The sequence below is a fragment of the Cnephaeus nilssonii genome (assembly GCF_951640355.1).
Source record: "Cnephaeus nilssonii genome assembly, chromosome: 9".
Classification (NCBI taxonomy): domain Eukaryota; kingdom Metazoa; phylum Chordata; class Mammalia; order Chiroptera; family Vespertilionidae; genus Cnephaeus; species Cnephaeus nilssonii.
In genome coordinates this window covers 25,717,037-25,740,229 of record NC_137080.1, presented here as the reverse complement: position 1 = coordinate 25,740,229, position 23,193 = coordinate 25,717,037, and the positions used below count along the sequence as shown (strand labels likewise).

The window sequence follows — 23,193 nt, the reverse complement described above, 5'->3', positions numbered from 1 at the left end:
TCTGTGTCTATGTGTTTTTTTATATATGGGTTTTTTTTCCATTTAAATGAAATTTTGTCTCTAGTTAAAAGCTCTCTACCAGAGCCGTGATACTTTAACATTAGCTAGTTTTTAGTGCCATAGAACAAAGCCAGATTCTCTAGCGCTCATTTTGTTTAAACCGTTTCTTTTCTTCCTGTAATCCATCCCTGTAGTAAAATAATATTAATTGCATGCTTACTGTGTATCAGATCTGGTGCTCAGCCCCTGAGCCCTGTGGATCCAGCGAGCCAAGGCTTCGGTTCTGTGGTCCAGATTGTGTTTCTAGTGGGAGATCTAGCCACTGAACAAGTAACCGCATGAACATAAGTGGGAGTTTATGAAAGAAAAGCTCGGGTCTCCACGCGAGTAATAGGAGGTGTACGCAGAGTCAGAGGGTCAGGAAAGGTTTGCTGGCCTGAAGAAATGGTAATTAACTTGAGGCCCAAAGGATGATGGGTAGACAGCAGGTAAAAAAGTAATCTACAGGTTTACCCCTTTAGATGTAACAAGTAGAAGAGTTTTTCCCCTTTAACTCATACTTCTCCCTTTGTCCACCAGGTCCTGTAATCATTTGGTTGCCAATAAACTTCATATTTAAGGAAACAAATTCTACTTCAGCGTACAGGGAAGCTTTTCAAAAAAAATGACTTGCATTTATGAGGTTGAACTAGCCATTTGTGTGGAAATCTTTGCTTAGAACTTACAATTTGGTATTTCTTAAGGGAAGTTTTCATAGAGGTTAGACAATGATGGCAACTGCTTTTATATTCTCTGGCCTTTCCCTCCCTTGCCCATTTCAGAAAGGTGAGGGATAATCCATCCCTTTCTTTGAAAGTGCCCTTGATGGTTACACGTGGTCACATTGTATCAAATTACAGAGCAGCTGACTCTGCCCGGGCCCCAGGTTTGGCACTGTGCAAAGCCAACTGCATGGATTGGCTCTGGGTCCCCAGGAGGTTACACAAATACCAGGCTTGCCATGTGCAAAATACACAAAGCATTACTAAGCCAAACAAAAAACATTTAAATTAACCAAAGAATGGATAATTGATGCTAGAGCGTGAATAGATGGAGGGTCCGTGCATTTTATTAGGAAAGCGGGAGGAAACAGGAATTTCATGTGGAGGCTGGAAGCAACTTCAGGGAAAGGCCATCCAGACAGGCAGGCGGAGGGGAATTAGCTGGTCCTCCTCTGATCACCGTGGGGATCTTCTGAAACCGGCCCTCGCCATTGGCACGCACCTGAGAAGGATTTGCAGGCCACTGCTCAAAGCGCTCCTCCACCCCAAGACTTCCAAATGATCCCCTGCCCTGTGATGTTTTTAGGTGATTCTACACATTTCGGTTCCCTCTGAATGAAGCATTCACGTTGCCATTCATCATGTCTATAGAGTTTGGGGTGCATTCTAAGTCAAATCGTACAAGAAGCTGTCTGTGGCATTTAGCAGCTGCAGAGAGAGGAGGCTGGGGGGCAGAGCAGGGGGGGTGGTGTTAAACAATTGACGTGAAGCTAAAGTTCAGAATAGAGTTGTCCTTATTGATGGGCAGTTGTGAATGTGTGGACAAGAGGAAGAGGGAGGTTACTGAGTGAGGAAGTGAATTTTCTCCTATTTCAACATGGGATGTCCAACTAGAATGAGTTCTCCATAGATGCTGTAGGATTTATTTTGATAATGAATATAGTACCTTGTCTGGGGTCTGTGGCTGATCGCTCTATCCAGGGTGGTGCAGTTGGTGAGTATTTCCCTTTAGAAAGCAGTTGTAATAATTAAGTTCTGGTCAGATTAAAGCCGCTTGTGTACGAACGTAAGACAAGTATGGAAAAGTGTAGTAGATCTGTTAGGACTGCCCTTGCTAGCATCAGTGGACACTTAATTAAATGCGGTTTGCTAATGAAAATTGATTGTGGCAGCTTCATTTGGACTTGTTTTATCATACGATGATTTATATGGATTGCCACTCACAAAGAGATGTTTCAGATAAGGTGATGAAAAGGGGTCTAGCTGACTGTTCTAAGTGTTGCTATATTTAAGAGAGGTTTCAGAAAATTATTTGACCTATCAGTTTTATTTTTCTCCTCAAATATCTTACTTTTCTTTTTATTCTGTCTCACAAAAACATTGATAGCCTATGTCTTCATTGTCAGTCAGTTTCCTATAGTGAATTCTGTTCCCTGTGCCTGTTTTCTTTAGTGAAATAAGTAAAAATTTAACAAATTATGAAATATCCATACCTGTCCTTATAGTTCCAAGCTTCATATTCTTGGCTGAATGTTAAAAATATTGTCAGGTACATGAAGGTGCTGATTTCAATCCTCCCTCTGATTATTATTTTTTGCTAAGATGTGAAGAATTCCATTACTGTTTTTTTCTGTTCCAACCCCCCCCCCTGTCCCCCTCCCCCCATGCAGATGGGGCGGACTAAGCATATCATTTGCACCAAGGCAGTGGCCAGCCATTACCTAGGATTAGCATTGTTGTTTTGATTACCATGAGACTTTTCTCCGATTTCGGGAGCCTAATGATACAGGCGCTGCAGTCACCATGCCTCCCTCCCCTCCCAGCTGTGCCCTGAATGTGTTGCCCTCCAGCACCAGGGAATGCCAACAAGCACGGGCGCCTCTGCCCCGGCAGGTCAGAAATCCGCATTGGGAAATCCTTGCTTTAGAAATACTAGGTTTCTGGAATTTAGAGATACTGAATGACATGTCTCCATACAACAATAGATGTTCTTATTCTGTCGCTTGCTCTCATTTCTTTCTGAATTGAAAAAGAATCAGTGAAAGAATATGAGAAACGAGTTTATAGGAAGGTTTTATTAATTTCAAAAGTCTTGAACTGCCTGACTGGAGTGGAAGTTCTGTCCTCTCTGGACTAATTCTGAATGTCATTTAATGCCCGGCTGACCTTGCTGGGCTCCTGCTGGGACCCCTCCGGCGGAACGACAAAACCTTCGCAGCCCTCCTGATTAGTGAGGAGCTGGGGTCCTCTGCCGTCTCTTCAGTTGTTTGAGACAGTGTAAGTTTTTTTTTTTTGAGAAAACAACAACACTAATCAGATAAATATTATCCTCGTCTAGATCAAACCAGAAAAACAAATGCAATTGGAGACATGTAACTGTAAGTATTGCTGTCAGTTCATCAGCAAATCGAAGCAGCCTGTGTCAATGTCTCTAATTATCATTGTGCATGTGAACCAGCTGGCCTCTTAACAAAAGCGAGGGCTCACACCAGCTTATTAATTGCAGCATTCCTGTTAGCCATATGTGAAACAATATAAGCGAGCACAGGAAAGAGAGAAAAGAAAAGCTGAACAGTTCATGAGCTTGTTCTAAAGCTTGCAGAAATAATTAGCTCAAATGATCCTTTTCTCTGAATCTTTAAACTCATGGATCATTAGTTGGAAAGAACTTAGGTGATAATGAATCTGATTTCCCTTCCGTCATTTAAAATTAAATAAAGTAGTTCTACCTGGATGGATAGAGCGTCAGCCTTCGGACTGAAGGGTCCTGGGTTCGATTCCAGTCAAGCGCACATGCCTGGGTTGCTGGCTCGATCCCCAGTAGGAGGCGAGCAGGAAGCAGCCGATCAATGATTCTCATCATTGATGTTTCTATCTTTCCCTCTCCCTTCCTCTCTGAAATCAATAAAAATATATTTAAAAATAAATAAAGTATTTATTTAATTTTAATACTTTAATATTAAAGTGTGGTTTCAGAATGATCATGTTCTGTCCAAACGAGAACACTCTCCCTTGGAGTCCTTTGATTTTACCGTTTGGTTGTAAGTTGATGTGGGCCTCTTTTCCCTTAGCCCAGTTACTCAGATACATTAGCTGCTCCCTTAGCTGGTTTAAAAATGTTTTCTGTAACTTGGGTGCTTCCTTAATTTGAGTTTGGTTGTAGATACTAGGTAGTTGATGAATATTCATAAATTTTTCTGGAGATATGAGATCAACTTTGGGTAAATTGTGGCTCAAAGGGGGCAGAGAGGTTATAGAGTCTTCCTTTGGTGGGAGAAGATGAGGACATTCTTTTGAGGCATGTCATGAATATTAAACCCCAGCCCTTGCCAACCCTTCAGTCTGGAGAAGGTGGCAGGAATCATTCTCCTGAAGCATACAGTGTCCTGTAGGTGGCGCCCTTCTACTTTATTTTGTCCGTTTTCCCCTGGTATAGATCAGGAAGTCTCCTTTGCTCTCATTTTTTTTTTTTTTTTCTGAGTAAAATATCCTCCTGAAGTATGGCTTCCCGTAAGTTTTATAACACAATTATTCAAGCAGGTTTTTTTAAAAAAAATATTGTCCAATTTAAAAAGTACAAGAGAGCTCAGAAAGTAAAGCACTTTAGCTAGTCACATGACTCTTAAATTAGACTTCTAAGCTCATCACATTATACTTTGGCTTTTCATTTCACAATGAGATTTTTTCCCCTTCCTTGAATATTTTATAGGAAAGGTTGCATTACTTTTTTTCTTTTCAGATTTAAGATTTATTTCCCTATAAATTACTTTTATTATAAAAGAATATAATTATGTTAAATTTAAATAGCACAGAAAATATATTTTATTTTATTTTTCAAGTGAGTGGAAATTATTCTCTTCTGCATAATGTGCTAGACTCTTAATATGCATTCAGAAAATGTGTTTTGAATGACAATTGAATTGGAAAAGGTAAAGTGAGTTAACTTTACAATTGAGCTAATTGATGTGTAGCTCTACTCATACAGATTATTTCTCTCCTGGAATGAGCCTTTATAGACCTAATATAGGCTGAGTGGAATGAAGTAGATGAGTGAGTACTACTTAGGTGGATGGATGAGGGCCATACAACAGGCCATGAAGAATAACGGGTTCAAGTAGAAGAGGCTTACAGTTAATGAAATTCATTCTCTTTCTGCAAAGCAGATATAGTTCACTTTTGAGGAAGTTGTCCTTGAAGTAAAAATGACATATATTTTTTGAAATAAAGACTTACTGCAGTCTGTCAAGGAATGCTTTTAAAGGAAGATTAACATTTGACTTATCACTTGAAGAATGAATAGGGGCATGCCAAGTGATGTCAGGGACCAAGTGCAGAGGCATAGAGGCAGGATCGAGCGTGGACGGTTGGACTCCTCGCCCCACCTACCCTCTCGCAGTGGAGGCAGAGGTAACATCGTGTATCGAAAACCTTGAGCACAAGATAAATTAGCTCAGATGTTGGGTAACTCTGTGATCTATTGTAAGCCAGTTATTTTGTAAAATAAAAGGGGTGGATTTGGTCCTTCTTAGTACTCTTTTCAGCTCTAACTTCCTAGAATCTATGAAATCTCCCCTTTCCAACTCGTCCTTACCATGTCTCTACTCCCCATTATTCCCAACCTCGGGGCCCATTTTCACAGGTCTCTCCCCTGTCTGCCCGCCCTGTGTCCATCCTTTCCGGCAGCCCCTGGATGGTCACAGTCCCTGCACCCCTCCATCCCTGTAAGCAGGGTGGGACTTGGAATGCGATGTCAGCAGGGCTCCTTTTGTGTTTTGCCCTTTTGATGGGGGTTTCTCTTTTTCATAGCGTGTTTTCTGTCTGCCTCGCCTTTCATTTGTTCAACGTTTGTCACATGAATATTGTGACTTGACCAGTCACAGTGATAGCAGATGCTTTGAAATTGACAGAACAGATGGTAGCAATGGTTTTAGATTAAATTATTAACTAGGATCTACAGCTGAAACCTTCAGCTTCAACACATGGGGAGTTAAGGGTGTTTCCTAGCATCAGAATTAACTGGCAGAGTGGCTGTCAGATCAAGTTCCTTCTAAAGAACTGATACATTATCATCTCTTAAGGTTTCCCTTTCTACCCCAACCACTCCCCCCGCCAGATATTGATGATGAGAGCGACTTGCATTTGTCTTGTTCTCAATATGCCATATGATTCATCATTAAAGATTAATTCAGACTCAGAAGAAAGATCATTGTACCAACAAACATCTAGAATGTTGGTGATTTTCAGTGGACTTGCGTGAAATAACATGATTCATGGGACAGTTAAAACAATTTTTTTATGAGCCTGTGTTTTCAGGCACATGTCTTCATTGTGTGGAGAGTATCTCTACAACATTACCTTTAAAACCTGTGTGTGTGTGTGTGTGTGTGTGTGTGTGTGTGTGTGTGTGTGTGTATACCTCATTATGCAATTGTAAAAAACAATAAGATGACACCTACATATTCAAATTTTCCCCCTTGTCGGAAAAAGTCCTTCTTATAGCTGGTTTATTCAGGACTAGTATCCTACCCACGATGGTGCATCTGGTTGTGATGTTCTGTAAAATCTCTTTTAATTTTGCACATTCCTATTATTATTATTATTATTATCATTATCATTATTTAATTGACTTTTAGGAGAGGCCAGACCAGCAAAGTGTTTCACTTTTAGTTTGACTGATTGTTTTGTTTTTTCCTGTACCTCTTGTATTCTCTGTAAACTGGGAAATTTTACCTTATCACAGAGTTTAACTTGGATTTACCACAAGTGTATTTATACTTGGTGTTCATCACATCAGGGGCACATCATACTGACTGTCCCGTTTGTGTCTGCTGGGTTAGGGAGACGGCAGGCTGGCACTTCCACTGTGCAATCGCTCTGATATTCATTCCTCTTCTACGGCAGCTCACTGGACAGTAAATCTAAGAGAAGGTGAAGTTTTAAATGCTTAAGATCTTAGACTGAGAGATGAATAGTATTAATTTGTAAGGAAATGCTTAATGTGAAAAATAAGAGATTGATTTCTTCAGTTATGAGTGACCAACTCATTTTGGCGTTTTTTTTCTAATCAATTGAATGCCAAACAGCAAGAACCTATAGTCAATTCATTTGTCTTGAAAAATCTGAAGGATATTTTTTCATCTGTTGTGTCAAACACTTAAGGCTATTTTTCAATACCATAAATTACAATTGTATTAACAAATGAATTTTACTGTACTTTAAAAAAAATTCTTAATTGTGAATTTTGTTTATCTGAAATTCAACTTTATCTGGGCACCCTGGTTTTATCTGGCAGCTCTGTTTTTAAATTTTATTCTCTTATTTACACACTTATTGATTGTATTAATTCATCTGCTTGTTATTGATTTGTTTTGCAGCTTCAGTGTTTGCCATTTTGATAGATATAATAGACTATATATACTTGCTCTCAATGTGAAAGGTTTTTTATAAAAACATGAAACATAAAATTCTCCCACCAAAAGTTAAAGTTATAGGAAGAATGTGTTCCTTAATATACAGAGGATAGGCCTGAATTAAATACAAGTTTTCCTGTTACTAAAGCCTTATTACAAATGTTTATTGACTTTTAAAGCAATTTCTTTTTTCATTTTTAAGTTTATTTTAGAGAGAGAAGAAGTGAGATGGAGAGAGAGAGAGAGAGAGAGAGAGAGAGAGAGAGAGAGGTGAGAGAGAAACATTGATCAGTTGACTCCTGCTCACACCCCCACAGGATATTGAACCCACCGTCTGGGCATGTGCCCTGACTGGGAATCAAACTGGCAACCTTTCAGTGCATGGGATGATGCTCAATCAACTGAGCCACACCAGCTAAGGCTACAGTGTTTATTAAGTAGATTCTGTTGCTAGTTAATTTTTAGAAATTTCTAAAATCTCTTACTACTAAGTGTATATATTTCATTTTATAGGACCAGGGGCTTATATTGAATACTTTCTGCTATGATGTTTTCCAAAGCTCCAATAAGTCTGAAAAGCACAAGAAAGAATGGTGTGTCCATGGATTTAAAGATTGTAATTCAAGTATTTTAACCATGCATAAAGATAATGATTATACCTAAATTAACTCAGTCATGTACAACCTTCTATTTCAGATGTTAAGCTTGATTTTAAACTAGTCTAAAACAGACTGACAGTAAAGGCACTGTTTATAGAGAAGGTTGGACTAAGAAATTTTCTATTTTTGAAGAGTTAAGATGCCTTTGAGAAGTGCTTAAAATTATTATTCAGTGCATGACCCTAACCAGAAAAGAACTCCATTATGTCTAGTTTTTCTTTCCCTTTCTTCCCCTTCCAACTTAGAAGACCACAGTGATCTTTATTGATTATATATGCCATTTCAGTTGATCTAGGATTCGATTTTATGTAGTTCAAAATATATATACATACATATATACCTGTGTATATATAATATTCTTTGCTTCTGCCTATAATTCTATGTACAGTATTTTAGTAAATAAAGTTTGTGAAGGTGTTTGGCATCAAAATAAAGACTTTTAATACCCTAGCTGCACTTAATAGACCTGGGAAGGCCTGAGGTTTTATGTGAGTGGGCATGGGGGATGGGGAGGGCTCGAGGGGGCTGGAAGCCTTATCTATGAGTCTGGGAGCCGTAGACAACTCTGCTCATAAGAAGCTTTTAGGTTTAAACATGTAATCTTCTGTGTCTAATAAAAACAATGAGTATATTATAAGGTTGTGTTACAGATGAAGCCTGAATGTTAACAGAGTCATTTATTGAATAGCTAGGGCTTTACTTTTTAGACTATCAAACCTTAAGTATATGATGGTTCCTGACACTTTACAAACTGCTCACTACAGGCAGATAAGACCAAGGGAGTTGTAGAAAAACAGCCCTGCATGAGAGTTGGATCTGACCTCCTCCCCTTGGGCGTGGATTGCTGGCCCAGTTCCCCAGTGTCTCTCTCCCTGCCCCCTGTCCAGCCAGTCCAATGCACAGCTCATGCAGCAGTGGGGATTTTTTGTTACTGCAACACTGGCCATACAGCTTTCCCTCTTAAACTCCTTTGGTGACTCCCTAGCCCACTATCGAAAATCCACCTCCTTACAAGCAGTGGCCTCCAGGGTCTGGTCTCTGCTTCTCTCTCTGCCTCCCCCGCCACCCTTTCCCCCATCACTCTCCTGTAAGCTTACAGGGAAGCCTCTGCCATCCCCCCCACCCCTTCCCCATGTGTCCCAGGACCTGAGTCCCCTCTTCTCTTGCGTTCTCTAGCAGCTGTTTGCTTTCCAAATGAGATCCGTGCCCTTTATCATCTTTCCGTGATCTTATCTCTCTCCCTACACTCATTCATTATTTTATTGTGTTTGCCTGTTTGGGTGTGTTCTCTCTACTGGACTATGGAACCTTCCCAAGGCCAGTGACCATGTTGGATTTACTTTTAACCCGGACACCTAACACAAGCCAGCCAATTAGTGCTCAGTGTCAAATGGCTGAATGGTTGAACATTAATGCATGGTTACAGTCAAAATTTATAGAATATGTATTATTTTGTGAAATATTCCTGCAAATCACTTTGCTGGTAGGTCATATACTTGCTCGTGGGAAGTAAGCAGCTAAGTATGGAAATAATCAGGTGATTCCTAGAAGAAAAAAATTAAAATTTGGTTGAGAATAAGATTTCATTTCAGTGGAAGATTAACAAAAATGTTGAAACTTGCCCTAACTGGTTTGGCTCAGTGGATAGAGCGTCAGCCTGCGGACTGAAGGGTCCCGGGTTTGATTCCAGTCAAGGGCATGTACCTTGGTTGCGGGCACATCCCCAGTGGGAGGTGTGCAGGAGGTGGCTGATCGATGTTTCTCTCCCATCAATGTTTCTAGCTCTCTATCCCTTTCCCTTTCTCTCTGTAAAAAATCAATAAAATATATAATTTTTTTAAAAAATGTTGGAACTTTATGAATAAGGATGCCGACATTTATACAATAGTAGTGGTAATAGAATTTTCAAATCTTGGGCCAGGATAAGCCAGCAGGGCTGTAGGAAAAAAGATACTATGTGCATAAAAAGTGGAAGTGACAGGTTTGAAGCCCGCATTCATGGAGCCCGAAGTTTCACTTGAGATAAGTAGAACAGCTGAAATCTGGGAAGTGGACTCCCGTCTGTTAAAGCATGAATGAACCTTTAAAAAGCTTAGGGCAGCTTAGCTATCTCTTAAGATTTATTAATCCAACAAATATGTATATGCTTACCATGTACCAGGTGCAGTTCTAAGGACTTTGTCAATAAGAACTTTAAATCCTCATACTAACCTTGTATAACCAATACTGTTATTGACCTCCATTTTACAGATGAGAAAACTGAGGTATGGAGAGGGCACAGTTCTAGGAAGTGGCCAGCATTCTGGGCGGGGTGGCTCCGGAGTTGGCTCTTCCCTCCTGTGCTGTGCCGTGAAGTTGTCCACGTTTGGAATATTAAAACTGCGGTTTAACTGTTGTTGCTGTTATAGGACTAACATTGGAATAGGAGGTACCATGGATTTATACGTTTTCTGTTGGGTGTATAAATTGAGCAATTAAAAATTATTAGACATTTCCATAAAAGCATGGCTCCTTAATAAACTATGGCATGGAGGCAATGCAGATCGTAAGATGAAAGCACTTCCCTGTTCTCATGCTTATATGCAGGATATGAAGAGATGATAAAATTATTGGGGACGTTTTTTATAGTTAATAAGCTATTTCAAAACACAACGTAGTATGTAACACAACAAAAACCATCCTTGATTTGGTTGCTACCTGACGATCTGGACTTGGGGAGTCAGGAGGCAGCAGGGAATAAATGAATAGTGGACACAGTGCCTGGGATGCTGGGATGGGAGCCTGCGTCCTGCCCCTGGGCTCCCACTGACCCAGGTGTAACGGATTGGCGGCCTCATCTTTACACAGCTGTGACCGTGTAATAACCAGCCTAACACTGAGGGAGGAAGGAAAGGACTCCATGCATGGCTCATTTTCTGAGAGCACTTCTCCGACTAGACCTGATGGATTGGAAAAGTCTCATTCCCCAATGAATAGGCCTTCCTCTTTAAAATGAGTGCAGGTGAGATTCACGACAGATGTTTGTTTTCTTGCCATTGCCTCCTTAAACTTTTTACCCAAGTCTCACTTTTCCAGTGAGGTCTACCCTGACTTCCATGTAATGCTGCCACCTGCTCGTCCCCAGAACTCCTTTCATCCTAGTCAACTTTTTCTTTTGTCCATTGCACTTACCGGTGTCTAATGTGCCATGTAATCGTAGTTTATCGTCAAATAAGTAAGCTTCGTGAGGGCAGGGATCTCACTGATGTATCCCAAATAAGTGGAACTTGCTATGTGCTCAATATTTACGTACCTGTTTCATGCATGAGTCAGTGTTCGGATGCCATTGTTGTATACATGAAAAGTTTCATGCCGTTTTCCATTGCAAGTAGGGTGGTGACAGTCAACGCGTGGGCTGTGACTAGGACTGTCTCCACTGGGATGAGGTTGAGAGGCAGCTCGTGAGCAAGGTCACTGTTGCTTATACATTTGTTTTCCTCAGGGGAACTGTGCTCACCAATTGGAGGCAGCTATATAATTTAACTTACCATCTGGCCATGTAATTGCTTTTAAGTAAAGCTTTGGGTAGGATGAAAGAATGCAATTTGGAAATCTGTCATATGTATGCTAATATGATAATGACTTGTTTTATTTTTTGTTGTTGTTTGCTTTTGTTGTTGTTCAAAGTATAAGATGAAGGAGGGGAAAGATTTGTGGAGGAATCATTCCAAAGCTTTCCCTAGGGGGAGCCCCTTACGTAAGTTTCATTCTTTGACTAAGAGTTTTTGTTATAACTAAATGTTTTGAATTAGTGGGTTATTACATTTCTCCATTCAGTTATAAGTCTGGCCCAAGGCTATGAACTAAGAGGGTTGTCTAACGTGTTTCAAAGACTGCTTTGCCATAAAGTGGAATTGCGGAGAGATGTGAGGAGCATTATTTTTTCTTTGTTCTTTTTCATAGTATTTCCTGATCTGTATTCTTTTCTTTTTTTTGTTCCTGTTCCTTTATCCCAGAATATATTTTTCTAGATCCTGCTTATACCCCATTTCTGCCTCTTCTTTATTTGTGTTTCCCCGGTTCTCTGAGGCTAGTGGGAATGGACAAAAGAACCAGAACACTAAGTATAGTATTATATTCATGTTAAAGAGAAACCCAAATAATGTTTCTTTGAAATTACTCCTCTTCTTCCCCACCGGGAGCGTGTGTGTGTGTGTGTGTGTGTGTGTGTGTGTGTGTGTGTGTGTAACTTTTTAGCCAGGATCTTAGATGGTAATTAAATTCAAAACACAGATTTAAATGATTAGGGCACTTTATTTCATTTTATTTTCTTAATGATTAAGGTACTCGATCTAATTTCTCCTTTGGAGTGGGTAAGCTGGGGTTTTGGGAGGGAGGGAGTTGTGAGAGCTAAATGCAAGTAAGATCAAACTGGAACAATTACAGTGCTGGTTCTCAATCACTGGCTTAAAAAAAACACCACAACTGGGTGAGAAGACTGGGCAGACTAATTTGCAGGAAAATGCAACCAAGTCATCACTTACAGCTCAATGGAGGTTCTGTTGTAAAGTTTTACTGCTTTGGCATGGCAGACAGAGCCTGGGGGCGTGGCTGGGGAAACAATAGTTTGGCTCTTTTTCTCTTTAAATCAGTTCCCATGCCTGAATTAACTGGAGAGTCAAAGAATCAACACAGACTTGCTCTTAGACTTGTGGGCTCCAGTAAACAGATATGGACGTTCTTTGGGGCCTAGTGAAAATGGGGAGCACATGTGCTTCACCTTGACCTCCGCAGAGGCAAGCTGCACTACTCTCTGGACTCTGGAGAGGAGAAACTTCTGATCTGCTGGAGAGAAAACGGAAGAAATGAGCCCAGGGGCAGAAAGACTGCTGTGGCTATCATGCAAATAAGAACTGTGATTGGCTTTCTCTTTCTGCACATGTTGTCACTGGAGGCTCTCAGCCCCAATGATTAGGTTTCAGTGGGAGATTTTCAGGTTCAAGGACTGTTAATGGTTTGTAACTGCCTGACAATAAGCTCAACCTCCAAGTTACATCAGCCTGGGCAGATGTCTAATGAGAGGAGAACAGAACAAGAAGTGAGAATCCGGAGCAAAGGGATGCAGCTTGCCACCTGCCTGCTGGACTGAGCTTTGAATGGGATTTAAATTTCTAAGCCCTATGTAGGTATCCTGGAAATGGTGGTCTTCATTAATGCAAAGATCAAGTCTTTCATTAAGCTATTTAAGAAGAAAAGTAAGTAGTTTCTTTTCTCCCCACTGTGGCAGTGTGTGTGTGTGTGTGTGTGTGTGTGTGTGTGTGTGTGTGTGTGTTATGTACTATTTCATCCTTTGGAGTGGTGGAATTAGAGTGTGAAAGAGCATAATTGACATATGTTAAACTCCCTTCTAAAGCAGGTTGTTCAAATACCTCAGACTTTTGTGGCTCTAGGACAGACTTATGTGATCTCAGCATGCCTTATTTATTTGTGGCTCAGATTTCCGGTGAATTCACTGCTTTTGTGCTCTCAAAAGAAGCCCTTTGAAGAAGGTGGAGGGAAGGACCTTGTGTTTACTTTATGTCCACCCTGCTGTATGTGTTTTTGTGGGGGTTTTTTATTCTTTGGCTGACTGTACAGGGAACCTCTGTGTTAGGTGTCACATATTTTTGGTGGTGCTGATCCTCTAAACCCCCTGGCACTCTCTGTTTTGTGTTTCAGAACTGGAGCACAAACTCTGTCTAGACGGTCCGCCATTGTAAAGTACACAGCTTTTGCGGTGTGGCTTCATTGTTCACTCACCATTGGTTTACATTTCTTTAATCCAGGTGCTTCTTCATCCCCTGGAAAAGTATAATTTCCACACATACATGGTTTTATTTTTACGTAGTTATTGGTTGATTCGTTTTAGTTTAGTTTTGGGACCAGTGATTGAAACTGGATAAATGTGCAAGGGCAGGAGCCATTGGTAAGAAAAACTTTGGAGGAAGCAACAGAGAACTGCACCCCGGGATCGCTGTCTGCAGCTCTGCCTCCGGAAGGCTGTCTGTGGATGGACTGCCTGACATCTGTCCCCACAAGAAGGAGAAAACCAGGGAAGAGACCTCTGCCCTTTCATAGGAGCAGTTGGTGGCTGTGCAGGGGGCTGGCTAATGGTGTGTTTGCAGACTCCAATAGCATTACTTGGATTTGATTTATAATTGGTAAATAGGAAGAATTTTCATTTTCAGTATTTCCCAGCTATGATAGCGGGTAATTCAGTCTTTCAAATACATGGACATGAGCACAAAATATTGTAATTGACTAGGGCTCCTCTTTGGGGTACGTATGGCGAATTCTGGACTGTTCAAGATTATCAGATATGTGTGTAAGAGCTTAGTCAGGGCCTTGTGGATGTTATGTATGAAGACTGAGAGGTATATGTACCATGCAAAGCATTTGTTCAACGAGAGGTTACGCGAATCCCCGGTGCCTAATGTACATGCCTCTTTGTCAAACACTGAAAGCAGAAAGCACACAGGACATTTCTGTTTATGACTTGATGTCTAGGTCTCAGTGTTTATTTTCCCATTTAGCCATTGATGGGGAAGGTGGGCTCACTTAGGAAATGAACTATTTGGAAGCAAGGCGCGCGTAGAATTTAGTAGCTGCCGAGAAGGGGAGGTGAGCGCTAACCTCTGGCTCAGGTTCCTGGGGGTGCTGAGGAAGGACAACTCCCTCCTTCGTCATGGTGCTACAAGTCAGGGGCTCCTTCGGGGTAAATTCACTGCCCCTGCCTCACCCAGGCTTTACATGAGTTGTTTTGTGAGCTAAGACTTTACATATAGTAGTTCACTTGATCTTTATAATAGATGTAGTAGCTGTGCTATGGGGTCCACTGTGTTAACTTTAAATATGTTCAAATAGAAAGTTGAGTAGTTCATGCACGCCTGCTCATTTCGTTTTGAGAATCTGTTTTATGGTTTAGTTACCAGAGACGTGGGTCTGCCCAGTGTGCACTCTATAGCATCGGTCAGGGTTAGGGAAGACTCGCCCCTGCCTCACAATTCTAGTATCTGCTGGTTTTGCAGGTGTCGTACTTGTCACCACCTGCAAATGACTCAGCACAGGGTCTTTCTCTTATACTTCTCCAGTCTATTCTATGCTTGGCTTGCAGTGGCAGATACTGTGTATAGAAAGTACTTAACATTTTTGATGAGCCCTGGCTGGTGTGGCTCAGTTGGTGAGGTGTCGTCCCCTGTGCACCAAAAGGCTGCTGGCTTGACCCCTGGTGGGGGGCATGCAGGAGGCAGCCAATCTATGTTTCACGCTTCCATCGATGTTTCTTTCTCTCCCTCTCCCTCTTCTCTCTAAAAATCTTTATAAAAATTGTTGATGAATCTGTTGGGTGCTCCACTGGTATGCTATTTTAGGTTGTGTTGTTGGGGAAAGTGAAATAGACAAAGAGGTCTGAAGCCCTAGGGGGAAATAAAGAAAAATTATTGTAGAGATTTAGCATTCTCTCATGATTACCTATCATTCCTCCTCCTAATATTTTAATCTCTTTTATGCTGGAAAATTCAGTTGAATTGGATTGTGTTGGGAAAAGTAAATTACATTGGAATTAAAAAAAACATTTTAATATAAAAGTATTTCATGAAAGCAAGAAATACAAAGAAAATTTTGTAGCACAAATTGATTTCTACTTCTATTAGATGTGCTATTTAAATGAATTACATTGACTGCTTATGCTTAATTTTTAAATTTAATTGAGTTTATAACAGTAATATTTTAAAATAATGTTTAAGGGAGGAAATATTTTGTCTCAACTTCTCAGTAGGAAATTTGTTCCTGTTCTGATACTCTAACGTTTACTGAGCAATGGCTCTATCTAATTGAGTAGCAGATTCCTGTCATGGTGGACTTAGGTAGGAATTGGAGGTCTCTATCAATTCTGTCAATCATTTTCTAACATTGGCTTAGAGGGAGGGTCTAAAATGTCAGGAGCAGATAATTGAGTAAACATTTCTACCAAAACATGATGGACAGTTTCACCAGTTCCTTTAGAGACAAAAACACTATGGGAAGGACCCCTGGAGTCTAAGGTTAAAGCTCACTTAGAATTTGTTCCATTTCCCTCTCGCTGGCCCTTAACCCAGGGATGTGTTGGGCACCAAGAACCCATCTTGATGCAATACATGTAGAGCCAGTGAAACTTAATTTGACAGCTGGACTGACTCTAACTCTCCTTCTACAGCGGTTTCCAACCTAGATGAGGAGAGCAGATGGACAGTCCACTACACTGCGCCCTGGCACCAGCAGGAGAACGTGTTCCTTCCCGCCTCGAGGCCCCCCTGCGTGGAGGACCTGCACCGCCAAGCCAAGCTCAACCTCAAATCCGTGCTGAGGGGTAAGATGCAAGCTTGTTCATTAGGATTGAAAGCACAAGTGTGGTGTTGTTTGTCAAAGAAGACCTGTTTCTAATGAACATGGAGTACTTGTGAGGTGTCATAATACTCTCAACCTGCATGCCTAGTATGTTCTGGATTCTGTGGAAACCTGCCTCTTATGGATATGTCCTCAAAGAATGGACACCAGTTTATTTTTTAAATATGTTTTTATTGACTTTAGAAAGAGAGGAAGGATATACAGAAAGAGCATCTTCCTATATCTAGTTTAAAATTCTCACTTTTACTTCAACTTACTGTTGGTGGTGAGGGGTGTAAATGTGTGACAAGGAGGCCTTCCTGTAAGTTGTAAAGAAGGAAGTTCTTTAAAAGATCAAGGGAGTGACTTTTAAGATTTAGAGACTTTTTTTAAAACAACAAACCAGTATTCTTATTCTACTACATGCTAGTTTACCAGTTTTCTCTTACCATGCACTATTGGGACATAATTATACTAAAAAAGTACTGTTGTTTAAAATTTAATTTAACTGAATGTCTTGTATTTTATCTAATTGTGAAAGGTTTAAATCTGGGAGAAATACTGTCATCGTTCAAGGAAAACCCAGCATCAGGACCCCCTCTAATTTTTATGATAATTTTGTCATGTATATCAGTAATTTATTAATTCACTTATTAATGTGCTGTTACTATGACTACTGATTACTAGGCAACATTCATTCAACACTTACGTATATGCCAAGTACCATTCTAAGCCCATTACAGGTATTATCTCATTTAATCGTCACAATAATTACTGTGCCAGTTTTACATATGAAAAAAAATGGAGACACGAAGATTAGAAACTTTCCCACCATCTCAAAGTTAGTGGTAGAATTAGGGCGTAAACTTGGACAGTCTCAGGCTGCAGGGCTCATATTCTTAACTGCTGCACTCGATTGCCTTTAACAGCCATTTGTTAGAAATCTGTAATTCTGGCAGAAGTGCAGAATACAAAGTCAGGGTCTTGGCTCTCAAGGAACTTATACTTTTACTTATAGTGCAAATCACAACGTGAAAAATACTCGAGATGGGCCATAAATTGCTGCATGGGAGTTAGAGAAAGCGGATAATTTCTGCTTAGAGAAAGAAGGAACAGCTATCAAAGGACTCACCATAGATTTGGAATTCTGAACAGAACTATGTAGACCGTAGGTCAGAGCCCTGTTTTGTTCCTTTAATCTAAAAGATTAAAAGATGATCTCATATGTATCTTATTACTCTATCATGTGTCTCACAGTCTTGGCATTTAACTGTCCAGAAGTGGACATTATTGGGTTCCCTTTCTCATTAACCCGAGGAACCTGTGTACTTAGTGACTGCAAACCTAAATGAAAAAAATGGCATTAGTCAGGCTCTTCTGTATGGCCTTGGAGTTGTACTTTGACTTTTGCCTTCCTCGATGGTGGTTACATAACGCACCTAAATCCAACCACAGTTTCTTCTAGATCTCTTCAGTTCCTGGTGATGGTCTTTCTCATAAATTTTGACAAGGAGCTTCTCTACTTCTAGCTTACCTTCCTCCTGAATAACGAGTATGAGGATTAAATGGCCCTGTGCCCGGAGCCAGCCCCTGAGGCAGAGCCATTGTTAAGTTCCTCCGCTCTGCCCGGCCTGCCTGTGGAGAATGCTTTCAGAAGGGCAGGTGTGAGCTGGAATATTCAGGCCCAGCTTTTTTTGAACATGCTCCAGGAAACTGTGCTTCCCTGCCTCTTCTGTGTGTTTTCAAGCACCAGCTCAGAGCTTCTCTCTGCTTCCCTTAGAAAATTAAACATCTAGGTTTTTCTGATTTTCTTTTCTTTTTGACTCTTCAGTAGATCCAAATGAAATGTCAGCACCTCTGGTTTTGCCTATATATGGATTTAATTTTGAAAAGATAAATGCTTTAGTAATTGCTTTAATGCCCTAAAATGATTCATTGAAGGGGTTTACCATTAATAAAATTAGTAACTTTGGAAAATTCTTAGAGTTCAACTTTTTCTAAAAATCCTTACCAGAGGACAAACTTTTCTTAATGATTTGAGAGAGAGAGAGAGAGAAACATTGATGTGAGAGAGAAACAGTGATTGGTTGCCTCTCATACATGCCCCAACCAGGGATCGGACCCTCAGCCTGGGTTTGTACCCTGGCTGGAATGGAACCCGCAAACTTTCGGTGTGTGGGATGATGCTCCAGCCAACGGAGCCACCTGGCCAGGGCAGAGCTGAACTCTTAAAGTCTAGATTTAAATGCTCCTTAAGAGGTTGTGGATAAATAATAACTTTAAGAACAGTGGTTGACAAAGATGAAATAAGAAAGAGCATCTGAGTTCTTTCTTCTTCATTTATTTACTTTTAATCACATGTACAGGACTTCAGGTACCACTTTCCCATCACCAAGTTAGCAGCCTAAGGTAAACAGAAAATGACTGCAGAGTACTTACTGCCTCATTGTCAGTGTGGATGACAAAATACAGCCCCTGAATATATGACACTATTAAGGTATGATCCTATATAATAAAAGGCTAATATGCAAATAGACCAAACGGTGGAACAACCGGAACAACCAAACAACCGGTCACTGTGATGTGCACTGACCACCAGAGGGCGTGTGTGTGGAACATGGCGGTCATTGGCCATGGTGGGATGGTAGAGCAGGTGAGCGGGGGCACCAATCACTGTAATCAGGGCAAGCTTCTGGCGGTTACTAAAAATTCTTTGCTCCCGCGCGCCGCTGTCCTGCCTGGCGCTCGCACCTGCTGCCGGCGCTGGCCCCACTCACACCCATTGCTGGTGCTAGAACCACTGCTTGCACCCACTGCCAGTGCCCAGTGCCAGTCCCGATCACCAGGTGCTATCAGCAGGTGCGAGCGGTGGCTGCCGGCCCTGATTGCCCCTGTGGGCTTCTCCACCTCCCCCTGCTCCTGAGGGGCGATCGGGGCAGCAGCCACCACTCACACCCGTTGACAGTGCGGGCCCTGCTCGCACCCACTGCTGGCGCCTGCCCCAATCGCTCCGCACAGTCAGCAGATGCGAGCGGAGCTGGCGCCATCAGTGCATGAGAGCGGCGGCAGCAGGAGCAAGACTGCTGGCAGACAGGGGCCTGGGGCCATGGTGGGAGGGGCCAGGCGGGGGCGTGGAGGATGGGCCAAGACCCGCCTCTGTGCCCACCACAGTCTCACAGCCCACAGTTCCTTTCAAGGTGCACAAATTCGTGCACTGGGCCCCTAGTGTCATATAAAGTTATCAGTCTAAGTTAATTTGACTTCCACGTTCTTTGCTTAAAAATCTAGAAAGGTAGCTAATGAGTAATCTATTTTGTTCCTTCTATTCTTACTATGACCTTGACCATAATTTTAAGGAAGTAATACTATTTAATGTTAAACAGGCTGTTGCTTTTTCAGTCATTAAGTGCTCATTGTATGAACTGTTGTATCAGTTTTTATGGGGAGCTCAGCTCTCGTCTTGAGGATCATAAAATAAGGAGGGCAATGAGACAGTGGATACTAAGTGTTTATTATTAAAGTAACAGAAATGCTTAGGGGTCAGTAGAATGATTAAGGAAGGCACCAGGTTTACTGAAAATGTTATTAAAAAACTTAAGTTTGAGCCCTAACTGGTTTGGCTCAGTGGATAGAGCATCGGCCTGCGGACTCAAGCGTCCCAGGTTCGATTCCGGTCAAGGGCATGTACCTTGGTTGCGGGCACATCCCCAGTAGGGAGTGTGCAGGAGGCAGCTGATTGACATTTCTCTTTCATCGATGTTTTTAACTCTCTATCCCTCTCCCTTCCTCTCTGTAAAAGAATCAGTAAAATATATATTTTTTAAAAACACACTAAGTTTGAGTTAGGACATAGGGGCAAATAATAGACACAATTTAATAAGCATTTGAGCATCAATGATCTCCTGTGACAGGAGTTTTTAAATGAATGGGTAAAAGTTTGTGGGTCTTTAACTTTGAAGAGTTGATCTTGCTGTCTTGTGTCAAGCCTGAAGTGAACAGACAGTAGTGTACTAGAGATGTGTCTGAGGTGCTGGGGGCACATAGGGAGGGAGAGCTCAGTCGCTAAAAGGGAAACGGCATCGGGGGACCCTTTCCCCCACTCTCCCACTCCCCCATGGAGAAGGAGAGGGATTTAAATGGCATGCAGAATGCCCAGAGCACATGTTGTCCATGTGCAGTTTATCTCTATTCTGGTCCAGATAGAGCAGAGACCTTTAGTATTTATTATTGGCTAGTCTCTGGAGACTTTGATAGAATTTGTTGGCCAAATGATTTGGTTTTGTTGATTTATTTGTTACTAGAGATAAACAGATATAGTAAGTTCTCACTTGACACTACAGCAAAATGACATCTAATGACACCAATTTTATAGGCTAGTTGTTACAAACAAGAGTTACTTTCCTACAGTATCTCATAAACATTATAACGAAACATTGTTGAACGCTAATAGAGGACCTGCTGTACCGGGATGTGAAAACAGTATTTTGATCATTGGTTCAGCAGGACATCTGGCTAGAAATGAACAGTGAATTTCTGAAAATGGATCCCATTATCCATAAAGAATTCACTCAGCTTTTTACTGAATTTCCGGAAGAATTCTACCCTTTTAATCTCCACAACAGTTATTTGAACCCTTCATGAACTTCAACAGAGTTAGCTGAGATGATGAGCAACCTTTGCCTAACTGGATTTTTATCTGGATACTTTTTAGTTTCATCAAAAGGGCCACAATTAAGTGGGAAAAGGGGACTTGAGGGGAAGGGGTGGGCATACTAGGCTCAGTGAAAGGTTCAGATTTAATTTCTTACACTTGTAGACCTCATTTGAAAATTAAGAGCATATTAAGGCTGAAATAAAGCCATGTCATTTTTAAGACTCCATCCCCAAAAAGCCCAACTTGGGAGAGAGGTAAACACACTTTCTCACAGTATGTTTAACAGGCAGTTTAGTTACTGTATCTGTGTACACTCCCGCCTGAATTAGTTCCTAGAGCATCTGTTGCTGGTATCAGAAACGTTCTTTAGTCACAGCTCTCTTTCCTGAGAAAATCCATTTTAGCAGGTCAGCCTGCTCTGTGATTCTAGAATTGGAAGTGTGAGCACAGGGAGGAATGTTGAATCTGGCCTGTGTTAACTCAGAGTCAGCGGGTTACATTCATTATATCAAGAGATATAGGAGTTGAGGATTTACAATATAAAGAAATGACTCTGTGTTCCAAGTTATTAAAAACAGTGTGTGTGTGCGCATGCATGCATGCACCAATAACCTGTTCAACATTAGAAAATGGTACACCTTTCTTAAAATGATGGACAACACCCAGACGGTGTAGCTCAGTGGATTGAGCACTGTCCCATGCACCAAGAGGTCGCCAGTTCAATTCCCAGTCAGGGCACATGCCCAGGTTGTGGGCTCTATCCCCAGTAGGGGGTGTGCAGGAGGCAGCTGATCAGTGTTTCTCATCAGTGTTTCTCATCAGTGTTTCTCTCTCCCCTTCTCCCTTCCACTCTCTCCAGAAATCAATAAAAACATATTTAGAAAATGACGGACAAGGTCTCCAAGTGGTGTTAGCTAGGTTTCTCTGACATTCCTGACACACAGGCTTTTCCTAAGGGTCACTGCATCTGCCCTTCATTGTTAAGAAGGGTCCTAGTTTCCTTTGACTCAGACCAGTACTTCTGTTCTGGATTTGATGAGGAGCCTTGGCTGAATTACCTGGATGCCTTGGGCACATGGGTCCCGCTCTCCCAGGCCCTGTGTTTGGGCTGTAGATACTCCTCTTGGGGGACCTGTGGCACTGTGTGCAGGCCTGTCTGGGGGAAGCCTTTCTAAGCCTGAGGCTGTTGACTGAGAGCACGCTCTCCTGGATGATACATCTGCTCACCACTCCACACACACTCAAGAGGAACAACTGCTTTGCCCACCTTGTACTAACAACATTGAATTCTTCCTCTATTTTTCCCCTTGTCACTTAAAAATCTTACGACATAGCACAGACAAATACATAAAACATGCACAGCTTAAGAGATAAATTATAAAGCAAATCCGGGGAGGATTGACAGCAACAAAAAAGTGCATGAGTCATATCTAGGTTCAGATCCTGACTCTGTTGTGTAGGGATGATATGTGATTTGAGTTTAATTTTGACTTTGTTCTTTCAATCACTTGAGCTTTTCTAATCTGTAAAATAAAGATCATAATATCTGCTTACATGGGAATGAAATGAACTTTTTGTATAAAATATCTCAAAGTGCAAGCAGTTTGTGGAGGTAAGGAGGGGGTGCATTTTAATTTAAGTGCAATGGAATACAGATACACTTTTTATAAATTTCAGCCCTCGTTCCCAAATGGCTGTCATGATTTAGCTGGTGCTTTCTCTCCCACCCATTATACCCCAGAGACACACTGTGGGGAGGAGGGAGAGAAGACCACAGGACCATCACCAGATGATAGTGACAGCCACAGGCAGTTAACACTGAGGTTATTTCGGCCACACGAGCAAGGTGCCTTTCTCCCCACTCCCCACCAGCCCCTGGAACGCTAGAGCTGGAAGAGGGCTCGAAGGGCCTCTGAGTAATAAATCCCCTTTTCCTTTTGTAGGTGAGTAAACCAAGGCCATAGAAGCCACAGGGTTCGTTTACAGCTACTGTGCAGTTTACAGATGACCATGTGAGGACTCAAATCAGGTTTCTAGCCTCAGCCCATGCTGGCCTGTTGTGATCTCAGACCCCGAGGGCCCGTCCCTTCGATGCCTCTTCAGCTGCTCTCAGCTTTCAAAAGGGTCGTAGGGACAGGGCTCTCTCTGGGAATCTAAAGGCCCAAGGAAGGTTTGGTTTCCTTAGCTAGTTAACAGGGAGTGCAGAATAGCTCATGGATGCCGAAAGGTGGTGGCTTCACAGTTGCTTAACTCATTCCCACTTTCATTAAAACTCAAATAAGTTTAAGAGAAATAAAGAAAGGAAGCTTCATCATAAGACATCATGT

General features: G+C 41.6%; 1 protein-coding gene across 6 annotated transcripts in view; it reads left to right on the top strand.

Annotated features, from left to right (window-relative positions):
- Positions 1-23,193, top strand: part of NHSL1 (NHS like 1) — a 203,063-nt gene that overhangs the window by 136,706 nt on the left and 43,164 nt on the right. For 5 of the 6 annotated variants that reach the window (XM_079781099.1, XM_079781101.1, XM_079781102.1 and 2 more), the window contains exon 2: positions 16,043-16,195. In XM_079781099.1, the coding sequence (XP_079637225.1) occupies positions 16,043-16,195 (153 nt within the window). Of the gene's footprint in view, positions 1-12,757; positions 13,065-16,042; positions 16,196-23,193 lie in introns of those variants that run through there. The other variant, XM_079781103.1, reaches the window with a different exon arrangement.